The sequence below is a fragment of the Heliangelus exortis genome, chromosome W, assembly GCF_036169615.1.
Source record: "Heliangelus exortis chromosome W, bHelExo1.hap1, whole genome shotgun sequence".
NCBI classification, from domain to species: domain Eukaryota; kingdom Metazoa; phylum Chordata; class Aves; order Apodiformes; family Trochilidae; genus Heliangelus; species Heliangelus exortis.
The window spans coordinates 12811156-12831749 of NC_092453.1; the positions used below are offsets into that span (position 1 = coordinate 12811156).

The 20594-nt window shown below is 42.8% G+C and overlaps 1 protein-coding gene across 2 annotated transcripts in view; it reads right to left on the bottom strand.

Moving 5' to 3' along the window:
* The window catches only part of LOC139789189 (NAD-dependent malic enzyme, mitochondrial-like), a 30600-nt gene extending 10404 nt beyond the window's left edge, over positions 1-20196 (bottom strand). The window contains exons 1-7 of one of the 2 annotated variants that reach the window (XM_071729706.1): positions 20150-20196; positions 13519-13650; positions 4783-4916; positions 3234-3383; positions 1637-1712; positions 716-877; positions 80-183 (exon numbers count right to left, since the gene is read on the bottom strand). In XM_071729706.1, coding sequence (XP_071585807.1) covers positions 80-183; positions 716-877; positions 1637-1712; positions 3234-3383; positions 4783-4916; positions 13519-13626 — 734 coding nt within the window. In that variant the 5' untranslated portion in view covers positions 13627-13650; positions 20150-20196. Of the gene's footprint in view, positions 1-79; positions 184-715; positions 878-1636; positions 1713-3233; positions 3384-4782; positions 4917-13518; positions 13651-20134 lie in introns of both variants that reach the window. The other variant, XM_071729707.1, reaches the window with a different exon arrangement.
* Positions 20197-20594: the final 398 nt, after the last annotated feature.

Sequence of the window (20594 nt, forward strand, 5' to 3'; positions counted from 1 at the left end):
TTTTCCTCAAAGGACTGCTTCAAGGACAGAGTGTTCTGGAGGGTTTTTTTATTTCCCTGGAGAATATTCAGTGTCCTACCTGTCTGTTATGGCTTCCATAAACTCATCAATGAGGTCATCATAGACCTGTGAACGATCCCTTTTTTGGTACAGGCCCATATAAAATGGATCTTTTAAGAGTGTCTGAAAAAAAAAAAAATAATAAAGGAATAAATCAAAGACAGCAGCAGGATGAATCACTTCCTCAATATGCACTTCCCAGAGTTCACAGTCACACATTTCACACCAAATATCCTGCACTGACAGAGCCACTGCCTCCAAGCTCTATCAGTGCTCAGGAATTTCAGCTGGCCACTCAGGATGGTGATGGCTGCTTTTAAAATGGAACAAATCAATACTGTGAACAAGAAACTGCTTTAATAAATCTGATTCCCATTTCCAGCTTCTTAGAGCCAAGTCAACCTGTCTTTTTTTTTTTTTCCTTTTTAGTGTCCCAGCATTGAAACTACTCCCAAATGAGCCATTTCACTGGCTTTTTTCCACCACTGGTATGTATCCATCCAGTGAATTCCAAATTATTGACCCTTAAATAAAATTTCCCTTAAACAGAAATGCTCAAATCAAAATCTACTCGTATGGTACCAAATACTCTTAAATAAAGATTTTCCATAGGGGTATTTTCACAGGGAGATGTATTTCATCCAGTCAGACTCACTGTGTTATCAGTCCCAACGTCGATGCAGACAGGCAAACATTTGTCTGGATGGATTCCTGCACAGGCTGTATACAAACACAGTTTTCCAACTGGAATTCCCATCCCATACACACCTAGGTCTCCAAGACCCAATATTCTTTCCCCATCAGTGACAACTACAGCCTGAAAACAAAAGCAGAGTTAAAAATGTCACTACAATTTACCAAGTTTAGAGCAATACCATTTGTGGGTTTTTTTTTTTTTCCCAAGCAAAAATTCAAGTAGCTTTCCTGAATCCACAAAGGAATAGATTCCAAGGATTATTTTACTTGAAGCAAGAATGCTTCATGTTAGAATCTGCTGTGTTCCTTTTGCTCTGCTGAAATCCCCTGCCCAAATCCCTGAAAACCGATTGGGAAGGATCCAAGCTGCCATGTGAAACAGCAGCCTGACACTTGGGTTTAGAATTTCCCCTTGCAAATCCCAAACTAAAATGTTTGGATAATTATCATTCCCCTCATCTCCCTTTGTGCTTCTTGACCCAACTGGGTCAAATTAAGGCTTTAATTTCAAAATCTGGGCTTTCCAGCTACCACTTTTTTGCTCTCATCTGATCACACCTCCTTCTGCTTTGGGACAAAATAAGATTCAGAGGTGCATTTCCCCAAAATGTGGAATAATGAAGTAAAACAAGCACTTTGGCAAGTCTATCTCATCACCACTGTTTACTCAAGCCATAAACCTCCTGGTTTGGATAAAACACTTGGAAATATATATCTTGAAGGTATGTATTATCTTTTTTAGCTACATTTTGCCATCACTGTCAATTAACTGCCAAGGATGCCTTACTGAGCATTTACATCACCTATTAACAAATCTTAAGAAGCTCAACTGAGATTAAAAAACAACTAGGAAAAATAAAAATACACCCAGTGGTAATACCTTAACGTCGTTCTCTGGCCAGTTGTTCACTATTGACCTTATGTGGCCTCTGTCTGAGATAGAAATAAATAATCCTCTGGAAAAAAAATAAATAAACAAAGCAGAAAGATCTTACAGGAAGCAATGAAAATTTGCACATTGCTTTGCAAAATTACATGGTAAAAAGCACAGTTGAAAGTGCTGCAGTCAGTCACATAATTAATGACAACCTGATAGCATCTTAGGTTGGAAGGGACCTCAGGGAGCTGAGACTTCAAGCTCTCCAAAGTGGGGAAATTTCTAATACACAAGTTTATTTGGCTATTTGACACTAAAACAAAAAGCAGTAAAGACTTTTTCATGCTGCTACCTGGATTTTATGCTACTACAGAAATTCATGTCTAACACCCCTGTAGGTCACAACATCTCTGGTGTCAGGATAAGAAATGGCAGGGTTTATATTCCCCTGTGAGGGTGTGAGGATGGTGCTCAGCTTGGCTTTACCTTTGGGAATTTCTGCTCCCAACATTACACAAGGAGAGGGAAAAGAAAGGAAAGACAGGGACTGAGCATACTGTCTTCTCCAAGGTTAGGAAGAGAGCAGTGCCACTGAGTGTTCCTCTGTGAGAACATGGGAGGTGAAGTTCTTGGATTTCTCCTGCTCCAGCAGCTTACTGTGGTTAGGAAAAAAGGGAGCATGAAAGGCTCAGCAGAGGTGGGAACAGATAAATTCCCAGCCCTTTGGAAAATGCTGGTTCTGGGAGAGAAAGGGGCACAGCCTGAGCTCCAGCCCATGCTGCTGTTTTTTGTACAGACAACTTGTAGAGGAGGACAGCTTTAAACTGGTCTGTAACACACTCAGAGGTGTGGAAAAGGAATATTCACATCCCCTACCCCAGATCAGGAGCCAAGCCATGAGCTTCTCACTGTCTTTATCCCAGCAGCCACACTAAATCCCAAAAAAAGGCTGAGCACAGCACCAACTTCAAGCACTGAAGAACTCAAACAAGAAGGCTGGGAAATAAGGCTTTGAATTGCAGGGAGGAGCATGGAAAGGAGCTGAAATGCCTTCCCCAACACTGAGCTAATAACCTGAGCAGTTTTTTGGAAGCTTCTGCTTGGACCTAAAGCAGATCCCAGTTAATAAGTATTGTGCCAGAAAAACTGGAAGGTGCATGGGTTGCACAGGGGAATGTATCTCATGAAGCCACCTGAAGTGACTTCTTGGCAATCTCCAAAATCTCCAAAAATCCCTTTTCATCAACACTTTCTTCCTCATGCTCTGTCCTGGTACAGACTCACAGAGGTGATTCTGAGAGCTGGAGAAAGCCACAGCATCTCCTCAGAATTAAAGAGCTGGGTGGCATCTCAGGACAACTGGAAATGGGGCTGAAGCTCTGCATTTGTGGTGTTTATGACACAAAACCACTTCTGTTTTCAGAGGTTATGTTTTCCAGTGTAAACTGGGTCTTGAGATATTAATTAATGAACTTTTACTGCCCTGAACTGGCACAAGTCTCATGTAGCTGAATCCAAATTAAAATAAACTATTCCCAAACCTCAGGAAAGTAGAAAAAGATTATAGTAGCAGCAATATATGTTGGTCTAGTGTCCTTACTTTGGTCTCCTGAAGATGTGCCCATACTGGGAGCAGGCAAGGCCTACTGTTGGTGTGTATACAATTGGCATTAACCTCTCAATATCATCTTGTAATACCCTGTAGAACAGCTTTTCATTTCTCTCTTGGATTCCCATTATGTAGATGTACCTGAAATTAAAGAAAAAAAACCCAAAACACTTATGGTTTCATATTTATTCTTCTTTAAAATGGGATTTAAAATGGGATAAATGTCAAAGCAAAAACCATGTTGTACCTCTTTCATCAAATTCCTGCTCCCACTCAAGTCAGGCTTTGAGCACAAAAAACTTGGAAAAAAGAGCAGCACAAAAAAGCTGACATAAACCCACTGCCTATGACAGACCCTACAAATTAATTCCCCAGCATGCCTGTCAAGAAAAGGTAACCCATGGATTTATTACAGGATGCAGCTGGGAATCTCATAACTGTTCACAGCCAAAAATTATCAGAGAAAGAATTTGTCATCCTAAAAAGCAACACCCTGACTGGAAGGTCTTGTTAATCCTGACACTAGCACAGCTGTCAAACAAATTAACTCCCCACAAAAAGTTCATTCTGAAGGGCTTACTGAGGTGTGTAAATGAACCCTGCATTTCTGCACATTTACCTGCCAAATATATCAATATATCAACTCATACTCAGTCTTGCTGAGCCATCAACATCATGAATTAGCAATCTGCCTTAGGCTGCAGCACCCAAGCACTTTGCCAAGCCAGATGAGATGAGTGGTTCAGCTCAGCAAGTGACAGGATGTGTATTTAAAAGTCATCTTTCAGTTTTCCTGGGAACCAAAGGGTTTTGATGTGGTTCAGTAAGCCTCAAACCCTTCCAGTGCTCCTCTTGCCTTTAGGAGCTGATGTATTTCCACAGGCAGTGTATATGTATATATATATATATATATATTTCTGAAAAGAATAACAGGAGGCTAAAAACATCCCATTCTCAAACAAAGAAACAAATCAAAAGCTTTCACATATTTTTTTTTTTTCACCAAATCAGTGAGCTAAAGAAAAATCAGATTGACAGAAAAACATTACACAGTTCTAAGGCTCAAAATTCTAACCCTGTCATTCCTTTTTTCTATCTAACTGGATATAAGCACTGTTTTGCACACCTAAAAATCAAACTCTCCATTTCTCCTGGTTCTTATGTATTTTTCTAGCATGCACAGCTCCTCTCTCCTCCCCTTCTGTGCTCCAAAAACCTGCCCCCCAAATCCTACATGCTACAGGAATACACATTAGGTACCACAGAAGGCTTTGCAGCTTGGCTGCTGCCTAAATTCCTGCAGGTTCTTTTTTTGTTATCTTGTGACTATAGAATATAAAGGGGGAAAAAAAGCTCCACAACCTTATTTAGCCACATGATGAACACATGATTGATGCAAGTTTTCTGTGCAAAAGTAAAAATAACCTCCAGCAACTGAGAAACTCAGCAGAGGCATCAAAAACTTCTTTGGTTATCCCCACACAATTATTTTACAGCAATTTCCATTTCTTTGCCTGGCAAAGACCAGAGGAGTGCTTACTTTTCCAAGGGGTCTGTCATTTTTGACAAATTCTTGTGGAAACGTAAGGCTTGGATGTCTTGAGTCTCAATTTTAGGAGGCAGAAGTCCTTGCAGCCCAAGCATTTGTCTCTCATGTAATGTAAAGGCCATACCCTGAAAAAAAAAAAAAAAAAAAAGAAGAGGTGAGAAATAATTAGCAGCTCTTCCTCTAGCATCTCTGAGATATTTTCCATTTGCCACTTGTGTCTACCCCCTGCATCCTTTCCTCCTGGTGCCAGAGTAGGGGTTCTCCACATCCTTTGTAGGAATCCCTTTTCCACAGCTGAGTTTTCCTTTTCAGATTTCAGTTCCTTCTCTTGGAAACTGGAGAACAAGCTCTGAAATCCCACTGCAGGCAGGCTGAATTTAAAAGTAAAATAACAGCTGCTTCTTGAATTGTTTCAGAGGAGGATCAGGTTGACCAGGAACATTTTGATCACCCAGTCTGGTCCCTCAGTCTCATGTATTCCAGGGAGATTTATCTGGTTTGTTTTATTTGCTGCTTTTTTCTACATCATTTAAGGTAACTCAGCCAGTTCCCCAAGTTACTCAACTACCCCACTGCTTCTTTGGAGATCACAATTCAACCCAAATCCTTCCTTGGGGTTAGAACTAAGATATTTGTCTCCAGCTGTAGTTGCTTACCACCAAAAAGCTCATTTCTAACAGATGTTCAGAAATTCAAACTGCAAAACCAGAGGGTTTCCATTCTTCACTGTTTCAAGGTGGATGAAAAATTTAACAGATTGGGTTTTTAGGTACTAATTTATATTATTTAATAATAATGTTCACTAAAAGTGGCTTTCCACACAGAACATCCTGCTCTGAGCAGCTCCCTGGGGTAGTTAACCCCTAGGTGTAGCATCACTGACCCAAGGTGGGATTCACAGCCAAGCTGGCCCAAAGTCCTGGCCCCATTTCCCCCACCAACTGACCCCACTTTACATCTGCCTCTTCCAAAAGAACCATGATCAACTTCCCTGACTTCAGCTGATCACCCTGGGTCAGGTCAGGGAATGATTAAATCAATTCTTTGAGAAGGCAGGAGCTGAAAGCCCAGGGAAGCCTTTGCTGCACATCAATCTGCAAAAAAAAAAAAAAAAAAAAAAAAAAAAAAAAAAAAAAAAAAAAAAAAAGCACTTGGCAGGAAAAGGTCTGGTGGTTGTAGGGACAGGCACAAGGAACACCAGTTCTGCTCACAAACAACACTCCCTTTGTTTACTAAAGCAGCCAGATTAAAAAACAAGAGCCCATTCTCTCAAATTTCCTCACACTTGCTGCCAACATAAAAACCAGAAACCTAAAAGTTTGTCATTACATTGCAAATTCCTCCCACGACCAGAAAAATCACAGGGGAAAAAAACCCCACAGGCTTTTTTCCACTTTAGAATGAAAATACACAAGTTCAGATTATCTATTTTTCACCTCTCTTTATGTTTGAAAAGAGTTTCACTGATATTGGAAGAAAACATGGCCAGTAACAAAAAAAATCTTGTTTTAGAGGCCATGTTTCATGGAATCCATCAGATTTGGATCACTACCATCAATAAAATGACTCCATAGCAAAAAAACTTATTTAAAAATAATAATAAATTTAATATACTTCTCCTCTTTGCTTAAATCACACTTTATATCAGTTTTTTTGGCAAATTTTAAGCACTCCATCAGCTTCTCTATACTAATTCTACACAAGGTTCTCAATTAATAAAATATTTGAAGAGTTAAAAAGCATTATATATATAAAAAAAAAGCACAGTGCTTTGAAAGAAAAATTGAAAATACCTTTTTTGTATAAAACTCAAGTATTTAATCCTAAATTAGATTGATGCTTCACATTTCTGACACCCATGTAGAAAATTCAACACTGAACACTGAATTTATATCCTATCCATGAGCCATTTTAAAACCATTTTTTCCCCTTTCCTGCTGTAACTGTTATTCTCAAGTATGCCTGCAAGGAAATTTAAGATGGCAGCTTATTCCTGTACTTTTTACCCTTGCTGCTGACCTTTTGCTGGGTGTCAGAGCCACTTGATAATTTCTTTTTTTGGAAAAGTGAGTTGAATAATCTGAAATTTCTACCAAAATTTCCCCTTTTTCTTCAGTGCCTCCTAAATTTGTTCCAATCAGCAGTCAATGCCTTTCCTAAACAACCCTTTCCTCAACACAAACTGTTGGATTTAGTGATTTAGGAGAGGAAGCCCAGCCCAGCTGGTAAAATTCCTCTAAGATTTTGACTGTGACTTCAGGCACTACAAAAAAGATGCCAAAAAATTTGTGATATTAAAAAGGAAAAAAAAAAAAAAAAAAGTAGTCTCTTTTCAGAAGATACATAAACCCTGGTCAGTGAAGCCACTAATTTAAGGCATTTTAAAGGCCAGAATTCCTTCAGTGCTACCACACTGACATTTTACAGGCAATATTTCACAGGCAAAACCTACAGAAACCCCCAAGTTCCTGAAAAATAAAGTCTACCTTAATTTCCACTTCTAGCATGGCACTGGGATGTGGCTTTTCCTTAATTCCCCTAAACAGGGAAAACAGTGACCTTAACCTACCTGAGCCCTTAAATAAAAGCAAAGGAGCCCTGAGGATTACACACAACAGCTTCCCAACTTTATCCAGTTTATTCATATTTTTTCCACTCTATAGGCAAAGTTTAGGTGTTTTCAGTGTTTCTGGAGTTACAATTACATTAAACAGTGTTTTTTTAAATGGTATTAAGGACTTCCAGCTGTTTATTTACCTGACTACTAGATCTTACCACATTAAAAGATGCTTTAATTTCTCCCAGGCTTAATTAAGGAATCTGAATGCCATCAGCCTCTATCCTGAGATTCAATCCTTGCTCCAGCAAGAACAGAACCAGCACTACAAAAACACCAGAGACCTTCCAACATTTGCTATATTCCCATTTATTATCTTTGTTCCTCACCATCAGCTGCCTTTTGGGTTGTGTTATGGGGCTGTGGCTTGTTCCCTGCACAGTCCCTTGGCAAGATGGATGTTTTTCCTTAAAATATCATTTTAAGAGTTGCAGTGCTACTAATTTCCCTGATTTAATGAGCCCCAGTTCAATCAGACAGAACCAGCCACCAGTTCCCAGTCCATCAGGAGGAAACCAGCAGCACTGGGACAGATGCTCTCAAAGGCACCTTAGAGGCAAAATTCCCTCTGGTTTCCACTGGGATTAAATGCCTCAATAATTTAATGATCTGAACTTGAGTCCCAGGCATCTCTTTTTGGTTTCCTCTGCCCCACAGTGCTAGGTGTCCTTTCTCAGGGTGTTATTCCCTGACTTTCACTTAGATTAGTTCCCTTAATCCTCTTTACAGCTCAGATAAAAACCAGGTGTCCTTTCAAAGACACTACAGACAAACCCAGGAGCTCATCTAGGAGAAAACCCAGCACACTTCCAAGACCACCAATGAATTAATTAATAAGCAGGGACATATTTATCTCAACAAAAGGGGAAAAAAAATAAAAAAAAGCAAATAAAATGAAGTGTTGACACTTTTCTGTGCCTTTAATCCACAAACTACCTGGCACTGGGGCATCACTCCAGCCCTAACTGGGTTCTACAGCACAAAGCCAGTGGTGCTATAAATACCAGCATAAAAAAAAAATTCTGGTTTTTTACTTTGCATGAAGGTGAATGGGAGACCTGAATCCTGCAAGCATGATTTGTTTGTTGTGTTTTTTTTTTTTAAAAGCACCACTAAATACTACTGAGAGGTTTTTAAGCAGAGAAGTATTAGTGGTGATCAATTTTCCCTCACCTGCAAAATCTTGCAGGCATTTAAACAGGAGGGAATGTTTTTACCTGATAGCATAAATACTCTCAATCATTCTGAAAACCTTTACAGTTTAGGATATGGAACTCATTCAAAGCCCCTGATGAAGATGTAAATGCACAAACATGCCACCATCTGGAAAAATGAGTTAGCCTGCTTCACAGGGAAGATTTAATCAACTGGGTTTCACCTAACTTCTAATAATTGCTACAGCACATTAAGCAGCAGATTGTAGGCTTTGGAGCAGCATTATAAACATTTTTTAAATCAAACATTTGTGGGCTGCTTAACTCTGTTGCCTTCTGCTGAATCAGAGTTCACTCTTACACATCTCCTCTTGCAAATGAATAAACTTCACTCATGAATTCTCATCCACAGATTCCAAGTTTCCCTGTGTTTAGGAGGGAGGTGTAGAATATGGAAGCCTCCTTTGATTTCTTTCCTTTTCAAAATCCAATTTCATACCTTTATTCTCCCAGAAAATCCAATTTCATACCTTTATTCCCCCAGAAACAGCACAGTAGATCCTGGAGGGTACAACTGACACAACATCTACTCCCTGCTGAAGTGGGAAATGACCCAGACCTTTCCCAAGGTTATTAAACCTTGGAAGAGCTTGGTGTGGAATCAGAGCCACCACCCCCTACACCACCTCTGGATGTGTGGAATCAGACGAAAACCCCTCTGGCTGCTGAACCAGCCTCACCTCACCCCCAGCACCTCTCCTGTGACATTTCCCTGCAGCAAATGGGGAAAAGTCAGAAGCAGAAAGACTTTACAGAGGGTCATCCAGGCTCTCTGGGGTTTATTTTCATGCACCAATGATCATAACAGAGTAAAATAATGGCTGAAATGGCTCTGAAATGGTTCACCTACACCATCCAGCATCACTGAACACTCAGAGATGCTTCATTTTCTGATGCCATTGCTTTTGCTCTCCCTTAATGGCATTAATCCCACAGCAAAACAAAAAGAAACCAAGAAGTGAAAAAACAAGCTTCTTCCTTTCTTTACCCTCTGTCCCAGCAGCTCCTGAGTCCTGAGCAGAACAGTCCATCCAAGTTAAACGAGGTGCAATATCACCTGCCCTTTTTTCTGACAGACAATAAAAGCTGGTTACAGATTAAACAGCTCCATCTTTCCACCTTCAATTCCCTTTCAAAACACACAGATCCCAAGGAAGCTGACAAAAGCTGCAAGAACTACAGCCATGCAACCTTCAGCCAACATTCCAAACCAGCTGGGCAGGACACAAAACTCCTGGTGGGATTTTGGGGCATGCTCAAGGAAATTCAGCAGCCTCTATCAGTCTCCTGCCTTCTGTGATCCTTCTTCATGACCCATCAGCAACTGCTGGGGATATTTCAAGGGCTGCATTTCTTACTCAGAGGACAATTAGCAGGACCCCCTGTTTATTCCCAGTTTCCCCAAAATTCTGTGTATTCTACACCCTGGCTGCTCAACCCACTTGACACAACCTAAAAAGTATTAAAATAAAAGAAATCAAGAGGCAGTGGAAAAAGAAATGGAGCCATCTGCTTTTACACCTTCAAGTTCATACAATCTTCACACTCTCTAGTCCTATTCCATTTATTTTGTCCATCTAGCTTCAATTTTTGGTTGGTTTCTTTTTTTTTTTTTTTTTTTTTCCCCATTTGTTTTTCACCCTGACTTGGAAACACCCTGTTGGGATATTTGCCAGAAGCCAGGGAGGTGCTGGGAATCTTGGTTAAGGAAACTGATTGTTAAAGCAAAGGTAATCTAGCAGAGTTTCTGGAAGTACTGAGTGAGGCACAAATGAAAATAAATTGGGTCCAAAGAGAGGTGAATGACTACAGATGATTAAAGGTATAGCTAAATATAATATATGAGAAGATAACCACCCAGTATGGAAGGTGGACACTGAGACAGTTCCTCAGGAATTAGTCTGGGATTAAACTGTGACACTGCCACTGAATTATTTTTAAAAATAATTCAGGCATATTATATTCCCAGGCATACACATACATATGTGTGCATCTATGTCTGTGTTTAATCCCATGTCTGGATGATACTTCCCAAAGAAAAAAAAAATCTGAGAGGCATTGTCAGTACAGGAAAATGATATTAAAGAATGAAATAACCAAATAATATTGAGGAACAGAGTAATAAAAAAGAGGTAATGGAATGAACTGTACAAAACACTGTCACACACTTGGAGAAAACCAAGAATTGTTGAAAAATCACCAAGCAAAAGTGTGACACATTATTCAGAATCACAAAATTTGCTGCAAGCACCCAGGAAATAAACAGATGAATAATGTCACAGGTCACATATTTCCAGGGAAGGCAAAGACATACTGACACCAGGCCACATGGCAAACATCACCAAGGTGAGGGATGAGCAGCTCATCCATCAGCTGTTCTGTGCTGCAAGGAGAAATCCTGGACCTTGAGGGAGACCCCTAAGCATCATCCCAACAAAAATAACAATTCAGCTGCAAATGCTAAACAAATGAGATTGACCCAGCAGTTTTCTGAGCACCCAACCAGCTTAAAATGAGCACAGCAGGGATCCCCAGCAGCATAAAAGGTCCTGAAGCCAATTTACTGCAATTTGAAACCAAACATCATGGAAGTCTGTAACTGTACACAGATGCCAGTGATGCAGTTACAGCCTGTGCTGCTTTGGGAATTACTGTTACAGCTCATGACCTTTTCTGAGCCACCATGACAAGAAACACCTAAAAGCTGCCTTTCCAACATAAACCCCCAAACCAGCTGAGGGAGGTGCAGAGCCCACCAGTAGAAGACAAGTTAAGGATGTGAAAGAAAATTTAAAAAAAAAAAAAAAAAAGAAAGAAAAGGGAAGAGAAAATGCTGCAGGGATGGCAAAGGGCATGAGCAGATTAATGGGCACAAGGGGAAGGGGTGTGTTACTGTCAGTGATGCATCTTGCAGGGCTTATTTTAGGGCCCAGAGATATTAAAGGAGATCAAGTGTTCTGTGGGGCTGCAGAAAAGAAACATAAGCAGCTAAAACAAGAGTGGTAAAAGGACAATCTCAACAAGAGATAAAACCATTTATCTCTGCCTGTATGTCTGAGATATACATCTGCACACCAGGTACTGTGGGGAAGAGAAGCACAAAGGGTAAAGTACTTTGCATATTTAGTCAATAATTTATCTTCTTCCCAATTTCCTAAAGGCATTTCTGCCTCCAGTATTGAGCTGGATCATTTCACCAGCTTACAGATCCAGACAAACCTTATCAGCCTTAAGGACACACTGGGACAACAGAGCAGAATAAATGTGCAAAGTTATTTTTCCCTCCTGCAAGCATCATTTCTTGGAGACATTACCTTTTTTTTTTAAACAACTGTTATTAACAAGCAGCTCTCTGCTTTTCCCTCCTCCTGAAGAAAAACAACAAACCATGAAAACACCACATTGTGCTCAGACCACCAGAGAATTCCAGGCTTCAAAAAAAAAAAAACAACCCCCCAAAACCCAAACTAAAAAGATATTACCACTGGAAAAAAAACAGTAAGAAGCTATTGTTTTTGTTTCTGAACACTGTTGCATAATCAGCACTTGGAAAAGCTGACAGGGCTTGAAATAATTTCTGCTGGCACATTCTAGTGCAGAAAAGTCTTGAGATAATCTGCCCTTGACAAATGACACCCACCTATTCTTTTCTCCTTCCCCACCATGGCAATCCCCATCTTATTTTTTGCCATCAGACAGTCTCTGAATTTTTCCAGTTCTCAGGAAGAGCTGCAGCTTACAGTTCCAAGCTGAATATCCTCCCCAGTTATTTTAAGCCTGTGGGCCAACTTTTAATTCTGACCCAAAAAATAAAAAAGAGGGACAAAGGAAAGAAAAAAAAAAAAGATTTGTTTTGCTGTGCAGAGGGACAAGCTGAGAGAAAGGCTCAGGGCTACATGCCTGGCTTGCCAGCTGGCCAGTTTAGACACAAAGGAGCATGTGCTGCTATAAGAGGTGGCAGGGGACACAAGAAGGAGCTAAGGATACAGAGGGAGAGGAGTCAGGGCCATGGGAAGAAAAGGAAATACAAGGTAATAGAGAAGGGGGGGGGGAAGGAAAAAAGCTAGGTATTAAAAATACAGGATAAAACTTTGAAATCCAGCTTTCATAGCTCCATTGCTCCTGAAAAATCCTGCCAGAAGCAGTGAGGTTTGTCACCTTTCTTGGCCACTTCAGACACCTGGGGTCAGCAACCAAAAACCTTCATCTCATCTCTGATTAGTTTTAGCTTACACATGAATTGTTTCAATATTCCTGAAGGCTGTGGGGGGAAAACCAGATTGGGGATGGGGAGGTAGAAAACAGGGTAAAAACAAAAAAGGAAAATTGTTGTGGAGGGGAAAAAAAGTAAAAGCCACTTTCTCAGGAGAAGTTTCTTCTGGATGGCATTAAGATAATGTCTCTACCTTCCAGCTAGCTCCACTTGGGGTGTTTTTAGATGTTCTTTGCCTGACTGTCTGCAGGGCTGTTTCTTACTGATATGGCTTGGTCCCAATTCAGAGTCCCACAGGAAAAAGCCAGGACTAGGACAGAGAGGCTAACACTTCCTAGCTCCACCAAGACTCAGCTGGAATTAACTTTTGCAAACTTTAAGACCCTTTATCTGCTGGAATACAACTCAGCTTGCTTGCTTGGCACAAGGAAGCAGCAGCACTGGTTGTGTAAAGCCCAGCAAAGCAGGCTGCCAGCAGCAGAAGGTGTTCTTGGAAGTCCTTTTATTTTAAGATGCCCATGGAGTAAACTGGAAACGATCACCGACTCCTCCATCCTCTGTACCCTCCGGGGTCTTTCTTTTTTGGCTGTGGCCCAATCCACCTCCTAGCATGGTTTAACCCTGGAAGAAGGTCGACTGGGTGATCAGCAGATGTAGATATCTGATAATGCCAGGCTACCAACCTTATTTGTTCTGGGGTTTAACATCAGGGGTTTGCCTTTTTCTTTGGTGTGCGCGCTGCGACGCGCGGCCACGCAGGGAACGGCGGCGACCCGGAGTCGGGAGAACATTTTGGGCTTCTTTTGTCCTGTAACCTGGGAAAAGGGTAAGAAAACCATTCAGATACAGAGGTGGTGGAAGTCCTCTTCCTATTTGTAGGCCATGTGTTGGGAGAGAAAAAGGTACACGCTGGGTAAGCTCTAACACAGTGATAATAAACCCAAAGTCGCCCCGCAGCAGCAAGGTGGGAGAATAAGAAAGATGAGAGCACCTGAATGGAGAGAAAATAGAAAGATACTAAAAATGTGAGCTAGGACTACACCAGGGGCTGCACTCACTGGGTATTGTCTTACAGCAGCACCATAAACCCAGAGCAGAATTGCCATTAGCAAATATTAACTAATATTAGTTAATATTCCATTCCCTGGTGACTCGTGCAACTGGCACCAGAGCAAATACCAGGGAGGACAAAAATGACTTGGGCTACTGCAGCAAGAAGGTTTAAGCTGAGGTTTGGGGTTTTTTTTATTCCATTAGCCTTCTGAGAATGAAATCCTGTAGCCTGGAGGGCAGCAAGGAAAGAAGCTGTCTGTTAACAGATTAAAAGCAGATTAGAAGAAAAGGCAGAATTAAAACAGTCAAAAAAAAGAAAAAAAAAAAAAAAAGACTGAGCTGTGGATTCCATGCTTAGATTTTAAATCCTTGAATAACTCAGGACCAGCAGGGAATGTGTCCTGGCCCAGCTGGATGTTCCCATCCAAGCCATAGATGAGGACAGTCAAGCAGGTATGAGACTTTTTTTTTTTTTTGAGGAATGAAATGATGCATGGTTTGGATTTTTCCTTTCTTCCAGATGGAAGCCAAAATTTGATTAAGGAACAAAACTTCATTATCTTAACTATAGCCTGAATACTTCAGAGGACCTTCCCCTAATCAAATTTACACATAATCAACTTTTCAGATGGCAAACTGATCTTACAAGTTCCAACCTGAGGATCTGCTTCAAAAATCTTTCCAAGTGTGAAAAGAACATGCAAACATTTCATATTTTTCAGCATCAGTTGCACCTAAGCTCCTCTTCTAAAGGACAGAGCCATTCAGCTGGAACCTTTGCTTCTCATCCCTTATTTATTTGTTTAGGCCTTGCAATTGGAAAAAGTTCCACTCAAACCCCTCCTGTTTAGTTGTTTTGTGGTAAAGAACATAAATTTACTGTGTGGGGACAGGAGAAACTGGAAGCCTTGCCAGCACTACAAACAAATGTTGCTTTTAACATGCTAATTCCTCCCTAAACCAGCTTGGGGTGGACTAAACGCAGCTGCTGGGCCAGAACTCAGGGGCAGCTGAAAAATCAGGATCAGATAAGCAAAATTCCATTTGTCCTGCAAAACAACCAGCTTTTAGGAATGGCAAACTCAGCCTGAAGTGGTTTTAACTCCCCCTCCTCCTTGGCCCACTGAGTCCGTCTCCTCCTCATGGATCTGTGGCCACAGAGAACCTCAGCCTGGATGAGGTTGGCTCCAACCTGTCCTGAGCAAAGAAACCTTCAGCCAGGAATTAAAAAGCAGGCCAAACACCACCACACCTTCTCTAATTAAATCTGAAATTACTTCCTTGCATTGGTTCCTAAACGAGCATTTAGGAACCCAACAAGATTGTGGCCCAGATTTCTCTGAACTTGATCAATTAATTCTCTCATCAATAACACAGAAAAAAAAGAACTTTTCAGGGGTGTGATTCAAACCTTACAAATTCTGTAAGGTTTGGAAGGGAGAGGGAAGATTTGCTCCCTGAGGTGCCACACCAACACCCAAAATGATTCTCATGCTGGAGGTATCTCAGCTGCATAAAGCAAGTGGGAGAACCCAGCTTCATTTTCCTCTCAGTCCCTCTGTTCAGACCCAAGATCAGACCCTGGTTAATTTACACCCAGCCTAAAGCCTGACAGGTTATTCAGCCCTGGGCTCTCCTTCCATTGCTCTCCTAATTGCTTGCACATCTCCAGCTCCTTTTCTCTCCTTTAAACATGTTCTGCCAAGAAACTTTAGCCTGGCTTATCCTGAAACCACCAACCAAGCATCCTTTCCCCGTGCCCTCTCCACACTCCTCTGTAGGAGTGCCAAGGGTTGTGCTCTGCATGGCCTCCACCCTCTCCTCCTGCCCACCAACCTGGCAAGAACAAGCCACAAACCATCTGCACAGGTCCTTCTGCTTTACAAGTCCTAATTCCTCTTCAAGAATACACCCACAGGGCATTCCAGGCAAGATAACACCAGATAATAAAAATATTTTGGATGCAACGTGGTCTAACAGACAATAAAGAAGCCACACAGGCAGCTCCCCTTCTCCTCATGGGAAGGAAAGGACCATGAAGCTTCATGCCTGGTGGCTCCTGTTTGCCAGCTCTGGCTTTAGGGTTTTAGCCAGCTTCTGGTTTTAGGTCCTCAAACCCATACCTGGGTTCAAGAAGATGAAAAGGTTGGGTCCTGCTGCAAGGAGAGGTTTGGTCTCCCAAACCCAGACCTGGGTTCAAGGAGATGAAAAGGTTGGGTCCTGCTGCAAAGCAAGGAGAGGTTTGGTCTCCCAAACCCATACCTGGGTTCAAGAAAATGAAAAGATTGGGTTCTGCTGCAAGGAGAGGTCTGGAAGGTCCCCAAACCCATACCTGGGTTCAAGAAGATGAAATATTTGGGTCCTGCTGCAAGATATCTGGAAGGTCCCCAAACCCAGACCTGGGTCCAAGATGAAATACCTGGGTCATGCTGCAAGGACATGTTTGGTCTCTCAAACCCATACCTGGGTTCTAGAAGATGAAATAGTTGGGTCATGCTGCAAGGAGAGGTTTGGTCTCCCAAACCCATACCTGGGTTCAAGGAGATGAAAAGGTTGGGTCATGTTGCAAGGTGAGGTTTGGAAGGTCCCCCAAACCCATACCTGGGTTCAAGAAGATTAAATACTTGGGTCATGCTGCAAGGAGAGGTTTGGTCTTCCAAACCCATACCTGGGTTCAAAAAGATGGAAGTGTTGGGTCATGTTGCAAGGAGAGGTTTGAAAGGTCCCCCAAACCCACACCTGGGTTCAAGGAGATAAAAGACCTGGGTCCTGCTGCTTCATGGGAAGGTTTTTAACTGGTTTATGATGGGTTTTGTAGAAGATGTCAGGCTTGAGACGGTGGCACTTCAACCATAAGAAAAAGGAGACGTGATGGTGAGGGTGGAGGTTGCTAGAGAAGGGGGGAGGATGTCAACTGATGGGGAGATGGGGGGGGTTCAGTGCTGTGAAAGCAGAGACAGAGCTGAGGTTGTGCAATGTCCTGTGAGGAGGAAATAGGGCAAAAGCAGAGGAATTGAAAGAGGAATAAAACTCCTGCTGAAGCACGTGACAGTATAAACCAGAACAAGGGAGTCTTTTCTCCATCCAGTCCTTGCCAGGGGTTAGGACTAAAACAAGACTGTGGAGCACCACCAGACTGGATCTGATGCACCTGGTAGTTCTGAAGTTATTACTCAGTATTTGCTGGGTCCCAGCTGAACAGAACTCAAATCTTCCCCATCTGAGGTGACAGCTTCTGCTGTGCCTTATCAGGAGGCATCAGGCCAGGTCAAACTCATTCCCAGTGCTACACCAGTGGCCTTATCTAGGAGCAAATGTTTGGCTGCTGCAATTATGGATCTGTTAAACTGCAGAAGCTCCTTTTAAGGGGAAGGCTCCTCATACTTTTAAAAGGCACAATTACATTGCTCAGAGAGTCAGGAAGCTCAGTGTCAATTAAAGCTTCAATTACTGCATAGGTTGTCCTGCTTATACCTTAATACCAAAGAGCAGCTCTCAGTGCTCAGCAGCTTGCACCTGATGACTCTGCAATCTTGCCTTCAGCTTCAAGGACATCAACAGACTACAATTATTCCTGAAATCCTCTGAAAATGAAGATTTCCAGTCTTTCTTTCAGGCACAGAAGACCAACACATCTAAAAGGTCAACAAACATTTGCTCTCATGTACCCAGCACAGCAAATTATCCTCTGAGTCTGCACTATCACCATTGCCCTCTATTATCTTTTTTTTTTTTTTTTTTTAAAGAAAAAAATTAATCAGACAAGCCAGGTCTAGCCAAGCATGACACAAACCAGGCCCCCACTAGCTGGCTTCATCACTTCACTGATGATAAAGCAGTCTAAAATTATTACATTAGGCAAATGCCAACTATAAATGTGTCTCCCAGTGAGACTTTTACTGAAAGCCAACTCCTTTCTTTCCCTCTTTCTCCTGAGGAAACCAGTTCAACCAGGGGAAAAGTTAAGATGTGAAGTAGTTCAGCAGAGTAAGAAGTTCAAGGCTTGAAGCATCCAGCAAATGGTGAGTTGAAATGAGAGTCATTTCAGAACTCCTCTGTAAAAAAGGTGTATTTTCTGAATTACCTGAACTTAATATTATTAGAAAAACTTCTCACAGCACAACTGGAAAGCAGGACTAAATAGTTTGGTGGTGGAGTTTTGGCTCATAAAAGCTCTGACTACACAACATCAGGGAGATTTTTTTATTTATACATTAATGGATCTGAGCTAAACATTTTCCTTAAGCATCACACAGTCCATTACCTTGTTTCTGGGAAGCTGCTGTGCAGTATTTTTGGTCTATTCAAGGCAAATTCACATTTTTATGTTTTCCCTGTCTTATTGCTATGTGTATCTACACGTGTGGGACAGAAGCTTTATCCTGCAGACTCCTCAGAAAGATTGCAAAAATAAACAGAGAGCAACTGTTGTTTTATTCTGGAGAACTGCTACACAGCTGCATTTGAGCTGTTTTCTTCAGTTCAAAAATAGAATTTGGGGCGGCTAGAAGCTGAGAGAGAAAGAAGGATGTCCCAAAAATCAGCTGCACATTTACAAAAGGGAATTCTTCCTGGGAAAACAGCAGCAGCCACAGAGAAAACAAGCAACTGGCTGATTGAGATTTAACTTTCATGGGGATTATGCAAAGTGTAAACCTGTCAACCACTTACCAACAAGACTCCTCAAAAAATAAAATAAAATAAAATATATATATATAAATCCACCCTTAAATCTCAGAACAAGCTGAAAAACTCTCCATACACACAACCAGCTACCACAATACCAGCAAAGTGCTCCTTCTGCTGCTGCCAGCAACATTCTGGCAGCACTCAGGCAAGCACACCCTGACAGCTTCTGTCTCCTTCCTTTGCAGGAGAGCAAAGCTTCAAATCCTGCCTGCACTCACACTGCTGACTCAGAACTTTACTGCAAGGGACCATCAGAAGTTTTGTCCTGGCACTGTAACATTTTCTTTTTAAAATACAGGCATCTGATAGAGCCAGCAACACCTCAGACACTGCTGGCTGCACGCACACGTGGATCACTTGCAGTGTTCATATTAGTATTTCCATGTTTATTACATATATAAAGTGTATATATATATATATATATAAGTGTATGTATATATAGTGTGTGTATATATATGTATATGAAGTGTATATATATATATATAAAGTGTGTGTGTATATATATATATATAAATATATATATATAAAGTGTACATATAAAGTTTCCCCTTGCTGTTCACTATTAACTTTTTGGAACTGAGAACACTGACCCCAAATAATTAACATCTTGCTTGGCTGCCAGATGATCCGTTTGGTTTTGTTGTTTTATTTTTTTTTTCCTTAGTCTGCTCCCCACCATTCCTGTACATTTCTCCAAGTCCTGCCAAGCCACCAGCACACCCCATCTCTCCCAAACCAGCGTCCCCCTCACCCCACTGAAGGTTTGGGGGGAGGGTGGCCACTTCTTCCCAAACAACACAACCCCTCAGAGCTCTTCCAACAAAACCCCGAGCCCGCCTTTCCAAACTTTCGACTCTCTCCGCTTTTTTAGGGCGAAAGTTGAGCGCGGGTGCTGAGGGGGCTGTGGGGCCGCGGCCCCCCCCCAGAAGAGGAGGGGGTGAAGGAGGGAGGGGGGGGTTGTTTTCAAGGTGTTTGTCCCGCCTTTTGACGGCTGCTCAACACACCCAAGCTTAAATCCTGTTTCCTCCGAAGGCAAGCAGCCACCTTGGGTATTTTCCACCTGCTGCCAGGCCCAGGGAACCAGGCGGTGGCCTCCATCCCCCCCCCCCGCCCTACACACCCCAGGATGGGAGGGGGGGTGTGTGTCCCCGCACCAGGCCGAGTCCCCGGGGCCTGCCAAGAAACCGGGCCCGAGCTGCTGGTGTATTTGGGGCGAGTAGAGTTCATCCCCTCACCTTTCCCTCCATCCCCCTTTTCCCGCTCCCGGGAGGGCTTTTTGCCCCCTGAGGGCGGGAGGGGCTGACCCCAAACCTGGGCCCTCCCGGCCCCGAGGCCGCTGCCCGCCGCACAGTGGGGTGAGGGGCTAGGGCAGGGCACGAAGCGCCGGGTTCCTCAGCCTGGCACAACACGCAGGGCCGAAGGGTTTCGAAGAAGGGAGGGGGGGAGGGAGGAGGCACTGGAGGAAGAAAGGGTCGAGGCTCTGGAGAAAACGCCCCCAAAGATACGGGTTTGTCGAGAGAAGCCTTTCGTACGCCATTGCAATTGTAAAATTGTTACCAGAATGGGATCTACCTCCTCCTGCGGCTGCTGCCCGCTGGGTGATGCTGGCCGAGGACCTGTTTCCCATCCACCGGAGCTCCGTCCGCCACCGACTGGAGCCGACACGGAGGCACCAGGGAGGGACACCCCGGAGGGCGGGACGTTCCCCGTGACTGACACGCCGGGCCAGCCAATGACAAGGAAGCTTCCGCGCCGGCCGGCGGCAGCTCTCGGCCCATCAGCTTTGTTCTCCGCGGCCCCCCGCAGTGACAGCGGGGAAAGAGCGCTGGGCCTGTCATATGCTAATTAAGATAGGAGCGACAGCCAATCAGCGTGCAGGGGCGGGGTGATCGGGAGCAGCGAGCCGGGAAAGGGGCGGGGCCAGGGGTTGTGTGAGAGGGCGGGAAGGGAGCGAGTGGGGAGAGGAATGGGGAGAATAATGGGGAGAATAATGAGGGGACTGTGAGGGGACAGTGCG